Raw genomic sequence first — 7,564 nt, 5'->3', positions numbered from 1 at the left:
TCCCTTCCAACCCCCAACATTCTGGGATTCTTTGTACTGGAACTGACGTTACCCTGCAGGTCCCTGCTGCACCAAGGTGATTCTGTTCCTGGGGCTTCTTTCTGCCTGAAGAACTTAATTTCATTTAGGAACCAACTTAACAGCGCAGCGCTTGTATCTGACCACCCACAAATCTGTGTAATTTAAAATTGAGTTGTATTAATTAAGACAGATCTGTATTTACCACACTTAAACTGGTGGCAGGAATGTCCAGATGAGACACTTGCTCGGTGTGGATGGGTGTAGCTCTGGAGTGCAGCGTTTAGTGCACTGCGAGCTGTGAACTCTGTGAAACAGTAGCTTGATTTGTATTGTTTTGGATAGAATCGAAAAGTGAAAGCCAGAATTCCCTCTAAAGCCCAAACCCCCTTTGTTTTTCTCATGCCAGGGTCACACGGAAGCAGTTCGGTGTCTCCGCTTTAGTCCCGATGGCAAGTGGTTAGCCTCTGCTGCTGATGATCACACCGTGAAGGTAATTTGTTGTGACACCTCCTTCTGTGCTTGTGGCACGTGGGAACGCCGGGATCATCTTTCTACCCGGCGTCACCTGCACTCGCTCATAAACACCCTGAGTTCATTAGGCAGGTGGCTGAGCCCTCGTAGCTCTGCTGTCAGGACTGAGCAGAGCAAGAAAAAGAATTCAGAGAAGGACGGGACAGACTGAAGCGGTGACTTGGGTTGTTCAAGATGTGTAGGGGAGGACGGGTGAAGGACTGCTCTTTGTCTTAAGCTTCGCGTGATCGGTCCTTTCACTCTGGGTTTTTCTTGGAGCGCAGGAAGAAGGAATCGGAGCTTTTGGATTGTTTTTTCGTTGGCTTTTGAGATGTAATCTGTGGGGACGGGTGGTACTGCTGTGTCTGATCCTAGTCTCTAAAGAGCAACTTCTAGGGGACAAATTAAGTGGGAAATTTAAAAGAGAATGCAAAAAAAAAAAAAAAAAGGCAGATTAAAAAAAGCAGCCTTAAGTAATTGCGACAGTAGTCCTTCCCTGATCACTGCGTTCTCTGATAAACTTGAGACTGTTCTTGGAGGGGGAGAAGTGTTAGAAGGTTGCCAGAACAAGGAAAACCAAAACGTGTCAGAAAGCTCTAACATGATATCTTTTCAGTGGTCTCTCTGTTCTCTCCTTCTTCCAGCTGTGGGATCTGGCTGCTGGGAAGATCATGTTTGAGTTTACGGGGCATACTGGCCCAGTAAACGTCGTTGAATTCCACCCCAACGAGTACCTTCTGGCTTCTGGCAGCTCCGACAGGTACGTCAAGGGAGGGAGAGAGCGGGGAATGGTATGTGTCGATCCCCTTTCCTGATGTCCTCCCTTTCGGGAATGTGAAAAATGGGAATGTCACACAACTCAAACTCGCCACGGCAAGAGCCTGACATCTGGCCGGCAGCGCGTCCCATCCGGCAGAGATCCTGCCTTCTCATCCAAAATTGATGGCACCTTCTGCTGCGCTAGTGAACAGCGCGGTGGCCTCGGGCATCCCGCTAACCCTGCTGACACCCTATCGGAGCAGTCCCGCTCAGCTCGCAGGGTGTCCTTTTCCCTCTGGGTCAGCAGCAAATACCTACCTGTACCCAGAGCCTCTGAGCATCGGTGTGTTCACATTAATGGGTATGAGCTAAACTAGGCTCCTCCTCGTTCTGTTATTTCGACTCCAGGTCCTACAGCAGATTTCTAGAGGGATGAGTGATGATTTTTTTTTTTTCCCTTGTGTGTACAGGACTGTTCGATTCTGGGACCTGGAGAAGTTTCAGGTTGTGAGCTGTATTGAAGAGGAGACTACTCCCGTCAGGTATCTGAAATTCCTACTGCGCTAAGAGAGAGTAAAGCTGGGGTGGAGGCAGGATTTCCTGACAAAAGGGACTCTACTGGGGAGGAGTTGGGGCTGCTGGAGGTATCACCTGGGCCCGCCACTCACACGGGTGAAGGCTGGATTGGCAGATTCATTGTTAGAAACGGGGCTGGAGGTGTTCAGTGAAGTGGGGGCTCCGGCCCTGGGGTCTGAGGGACTGAGCGAGGGTGCAGAGCTGGGCCTCATCCTCGCCCTGCCTTCCTCCCAGGTGCATGCTCTTCAACCCAGACGGCTGCTGCTTGTACAGCGGCTTCCAGGACTCGCTGCACGTGTACGGCTGGGAGCCAGAGCGCTGTTTCGACGTCGTCTTGGTGAACTGGGGCCAAGTAGCCGACTTATCTATATGCAACAGCCAGCTGGTAAGCCACTGCTCCCCTAGAGTGGGGCAGACCCCTGCAAAACATGAGATCAAATCCTCCTGCCTCCTTCTGACCTTTAAGCTCGTGTCAGACTGGAAGTGGCCGGGGCTTGCGATGCGCCCAGCACTTGGCTGAAGGTTGTGCGCTTTGGCTTCTGGCAGCCTCGTGCTCTGCTTCGTCCCGCTTTGGTTTCTGGAGGAGAGAATTGGGGCTTGGTTTGACCGATATTTAGAAGCTGTGCTTGGCCAAAGCTTTATCGTAGCTTTTCCTAAAACACTGGCAGCTTCAAACTGAAAAAGTCAGGGTGCCCAAGGGAGAAATTCACACGCGTGGTCGCTCAGGGTCACTCCGTCGTGCTTGTTCTTGAAGCTGCTGGCCTGCACCCTGCTCCTGAGTGAATTCCCTTTGTTGTTTGTTTTTCCCCCTCTGCAGATAGGAGTTTCCTCTGCGCAAAGCACAGTCTCTTCCTTCGTTGTGGATCTCGGCAGAGTCACAAAGTCGGATTCTGTTCCTCACGGGCTGATCAGGGACGACAAGCCTCTCGTACCGCCAACAGCCACGGGGTCCTCCCTTCGCCGCATCTACGACAGGCCCTCCACTACCTGCAGCAAGCCCCAAAGGTAAGGGAATCCGCTGGCTTGCTGAATTTCGAGATTTTAAAGGAAAGTACAGGGAGCTTAGTGCTCTCGAGCAGAACCTGTGTGGCTTGCCCTGACAGCCTCTCTTTTTCCACAGCAGAGTGAAGCACAACTCGGAGAGCGAGAGGCGCAGTCCCAGCAGTGAAGACGACCGGGATGAGAAGGAATCAAAGGCTGAGATCCAGAACCCAGAGGATTACAAAGAGATCTTCCAGCCCAAGAACGCCATCTGTCAGTCCCAGGGTTTCCTGCGATTCTGAGGGGGGGTTGGCGTAGAGCTGTGGCTTTCTGTAATAGAGGCTTCGCTTGTGACTGGGAGAGTTTAGAAGACTTTGCTTTAATAGTCTGCTTGAAAGCTGAACCACAAATCGTGGTGGTGGGCAGCGAGGAGGTGGCACCTGTACTAAGGTGCAGTGAGGTCTGGCTGAAACCTGGCTCAGGCTCCAGAGCTCCACTGTCCGTGTGCTGCCTGACTAGGAAGGATTCCTGCGGGCGGGATCTTTTAGTAGCTTAGAATTTTGACAGCTGGGACATTGGCAGCCTCCAATGAAAGAAGGAAAACCACAATGTTTTGTCAAAGCAGGGGTTGTTGCTTAGGGGGCGTTAGTGCAGTGCCCGCGTGTAAATGAGTAAACCAAGATCCTTTTTGTAAGGAATTAATAGTCATTATTTTGATTTACTTGTGTACATCCATTTAGGGAGAGGTGAATTTTTCCTGTTATCGTTTGTTGCCTTTCTCTTGTGCCTCACACCTCTACAGCAGTGATGAACCTCCCACCTGAGCAGGTTTAGGTTGGATACTAGGAAAAAATTCCTCCCTAAGAGAGTGATGAGGCATTGGAACAGGGCGGTGGTGGAGTCCCCATCCCTGGAGGTGTTCAAAAAACATGTAGATGTGGCTCTTCGGGTTTAGTTGTTGTGGTGGTGCTGGGTTGGTGGTTGGACTTGATGATCTTAGAGGTCTTTTCCAACCTTCATGATTCCGTGGTTCTTGGTTTTGTCCCTCCCATCGCTGAAGGCTGAAAGCCTTTGGCTAAACTCAACAGCAGCATCAAGGTCTGAAGGAGGTAACTCTACTTGCCCTATCGCCCATTACCCCAGTCCGTGGGGTTGCTGGAGACCCCCCACCTCTGAGGCTGGCCTCTCGCTAATCTGTAGCCTTGGATGCTCCTTCGTTCGTTCAGTTTTTGCTCTCTTTCTGTAGGTCGAACTCCTCCTCGAAACAACGAGCCCTTCCCAGCCCCTCCTGAGGACGGTGAGTACGAAAATGCCCCTTGGTGGGACGGGGGTTGACGGCCCTCGAAAGAGGCTGAGCTTGCAGGCCTGTGGAAGGGACTGCCGGCCGTACGAGCTGTAGGGAACCGCGGCCGTCACCTTCTCTTGAAGGGAACAATCAGTTTGTGCTTTCCCGCTTCTTTCCGTCTCGGCAGAGGCTGTCGCTGCGAAGGAAGCGGCCAAGCCCAGCCAAGCTGCTGATGTCCAGAGCGCGTTGCCAAAGCAGGAACTGGTACGTACCGTGTGATCTGTTCGCGGCTGTTCACGCCCCTCCTGTGAAAGACAGGCGAGGGCGGGAGACCTTGGGAATTATAACCAGGCTGATTTCGTTACTGAAGAGCAGTAGAAGTGCAGTCCCACCCTTTGTCCTGTCTGGCCCCAGCGGCGGAATTGAAGGCCAAGCTGCTTCCAAGCAGCCACGGCTCCATTTGGTCTCTCCTCACGCTTGCAGCCGTGTTTCTCCTTGGGCTCTAAACTGAGGCTGTTTTGTTGCCAAAACCTTGAGGAGAGCTGCTGGGCCGGGATACGTTCTGGCTTCTTTAGAATTCTCTCTTTGCCTTCAGGCCGGCCGCAGCCCATTGCCCTAATTGTAGGTGCTGCTAACGAGGACAGCCCTTGGTGCTTCTGCTGGGGCACCTCCATGCCCTTCGCAAACCTTAATTACGTCTTGGCGCGTACCTGAGCGACGCTTTGTTGCCTCTTGAGCCGTGCTCGCAGACGGGCAGCCGCTTCTGCGTTAGGAGCCTGCTGCGAGAGGAAAGCGGGGCGGGAGAGGAAGGACGTCACCGGGCTGTTGCTGCTGGAGCTTTTTATCCCGTTTTTTTTGCTGCAGCCTGATCCGGTTCAGAGGCCACCGATTGCTGCCTCGACCCCTTTGGCCAGAACGGAGCCGTCGGTGATTCCTGCAGCCAGGAATGAGCCCATTGGCCTGAGGGCCTCTGACTTTCTGCCAGTGAGTGTCTGGGGACAAGTTTCCTGGGTGACGTCAGGAAAGGGGGTTCTCTGAGGTGTGGAAGCGTCTGAGGTGCTTTTACGTAATTATTTCATGGGAATCTTTGCCCCTTAAGAGGCCTCTCTTGGGAAGGGTGTTCCCTTGTCCCAGAAAGGGAGAAGGACCAGACCATCCCGATGATCCCGAGCTCTAAAAGCGAGCGAAGGGAGCAGCAGCTCCGGCATGGCTCAGGCAGGAATCAAACTGAGAGGCTAGTAAATTGTGAGAGATTTATGCTTTGTAGTAAAATTTCACACCAAAAACAGGGTTTGCAGGAAAACATGTCTTCCTCAAAACATAAGTGGTTTTGAAAACTTACCTTTATTTCGCCCTTTTTAAAAATTTTAATCCGTTCCCCAAGTCAGCTCTCACCTGGGCTGGAGAAAGCTCCCGCCCTTCTGTGCCGTCCCGCTCTGGTTTTGCAGTTCTGTTTGGTTTCTTTGCTTTCAGGCTGTGAAAAACCAAAGCCAAACCGAGCTCGTGGACGAGGAAGCCATGTCCCAGATCAGGAAAGGCCACGAGACCATGTGTGTAGTGCTCACCAGCCGCCACAAGAACCTGGACACCGTGCGAGCCGTCTGGAGCACCGGCGACATCAAGGCAAGGATGGGGAGATACCTGGGGCTCGGGAGGGGAGCGGCGCTTTTTGGCTTGGCTGGGGCTGATTCTGCCTCAGGGTCTCACAGCTCTGCTTCCCTGGGCCACGCCGCGTCCCACCTGCGGCTGAACGGTCCCGAAGAAACGCGGGGACAATTTTCTCGGGCGCGAATGATCATCCCGTGCCAACTCCGCGTTTCACCTATGTCGTTTTTTGGAAAGCGTGATAACGATTGCCTCAGCCTGGCCGGTTTGAGCTTTGCAGTACGTGACTTCTTCTTCCCCTTCTCTCGCAGAACTCTGTGGACTCTGCGGTGGCCATCAACGATCTCTCCGTTGTCGTGGACCTCTTGAACATTGTCAACCAAAAAGCGTGAGTCCTGGGTGGGAGCAGCCCCTGGGGTACCCCGGGGGGGCCGGGGGTCCTGTGAGTCACTGCAGGAATTGCGTGGGAGCCTTTTCTGGAGGTGAATGACATCTGGCAAGGAAAATTGAATTCTTGGGGCTTCGTGAAGTGATTCTGCCGAGATATTTCAGAACCTGCCACTTCCTATCGCAAGGGGGAGTCAGTGACCTTGCTCAGTAAACTTAGGTGCCCTGCCTGGGATTTTTTTTATTTTTTTTTTCTGGCCAGAAAGCATTATTTGTGTCGATCCAGCCTTGCAAAGCCCAGGTCTCCGGTCTCTGAACGTGTCCTTTTCTTCTCAGGTCTCTCTGGAAGCTGGATTTGTGTACTATAGTCCTGCCGCAGATTGAAAAACTGCTCCAGAGTAAATATGAAAGGTGAGGCCCCAAGAACATGGTGTGCTTGGTGAGAGACAAGGGGTAGGTACCCCTAGGGGAGCTCCTCTGGGTATTTTGTAGCTGAAATCCTGGAAAATCAAAGCAGATGCTGTGTAGTGCTGATACGATGTCTGGAAAAGAGTGATGGAGTTGCCGAGAGGAAAAGAAACGGGCAGGGTGTTGGGATTCGGTGCCGGGGTGTGGGATTGAAGGTCAGATCAAAGCGAAACTGTCGACTTGGGACAGGGGGAGTGAAGTCTTGGGGGCACGTGGAAGATTGCTTTGAGCCTCGTCGTTAGGTGGCAAAAACTCCCCCCGTGGCCTCTCTCTTAACATGGAGTTTCTGCCCGACCTTCCTCGCAGGAGGAGAGGGCTTGGCAGGACATCTCTGGTCTTGAACAGAAAGGTCCCACTTGGCAGAGCGTGCGCCAGCACCTTTCCAAAGGGCTCTCTTGGTCAGTCTTGGCTCGAACCGAGACGTGTTGGTCCTTAGCTCTTGCTCTCCTCCCAGCTTGCAGGTGCTGGAGGGGGGTTGCTTGAGCAGTGACTGGAGGTGGGCGAGGGCTCTCTGTGGAAATCCGGGTGGGACCCAGCTGTCTCTCTGTTTTTCAGTTACGTGCAGACTGGCTGCACCTCCCTGAAACTCATTCTCCAGAAATTCCTGCCACTGATCACTGACATCCTGCCACAGATCCCTGACATCCTCGCGGCGCCGCCTTCCATCGGAGTGGACATCACCAGAGAAGAGAGGTGAGGTTCTTCCCTCCCCTCGCTCCCTTCTCGAACCAGCTTTGCCCCGAGGTGAGCTCTGCAAACGCCAAACCCTCCCGTACCGGGCAGAGGGCTGCGGCATTTCTGCAGAGCCCTGCTCGCGTTTTGGCCTCTCTTGTGTTCTCTCCTGTTAGAGCTGGCGCTGCGGGAACGAGCCGAGGATTCACGCCGTGTGTTTTTACTTTTTACAGGCTACACAAATGCAAGCTGTGCTACAAGCAGCTGAAGAACATCAGCAACATCGTCAAGAACAAATCC

At 53.0% G+C, this 7,564-nt stretch overlaps 1 protein-coding gene across 1 annotated transcript; it reads left to right on the top strand.

Moving 5' to 3' along the window:
- Positions 1-427: 427 nt before the first annotated feature.
- On the top strand, positions 428-7,561 carry KATNB1 (katanin p80 (WD repeat containing) subunit B 1; the record flags this gene model as incomplete). The annotated part of the gene is made up of 14 exons (XM_009865092.1): positions 428-511; positions 1,176-1,291; positions 1,761-1,832; positions 2,101-2,251; positions 2,684-2,871; positions 2,987-3,120; positions 4,094-4,144; positions 4,320-4,396; positions 4,997-5,116; positions 5,606-5,755; positions 6,049-6,125; positions 6,461-6,535; positions 7,148-7,285; positions 7,498-7,561. Coding segments are annotated over 14 exons (1,497 nt in total), but the record flags the coding sequence as incomplete, so codon positions are not given.
- Positions 7,562-7,564: the final 3 nt, after the last annotated feature.

The sequence above is a fragment of the Apaloderma vittatum genome, unplaced genomic scaffold (genome assembly GCF_000703405.1).
Source record: "Apaloderma vittatum isolate BGI_N311 unplaced genomic scaffold, ASM70340v1 scaffold28802, whole genome shotgun sequence".
Classification (NCBI taxonomy): Eukaryota; Metazoa; Chordata; class Aves; order Trogoniformes; family Trogonidae; genus Apaloderma; species Apaloderma vittatum.
Note: the sequence above shows the minus strand (reverse complement) of the source record. Positions and strands in the feature narration are given on the sequence as shown.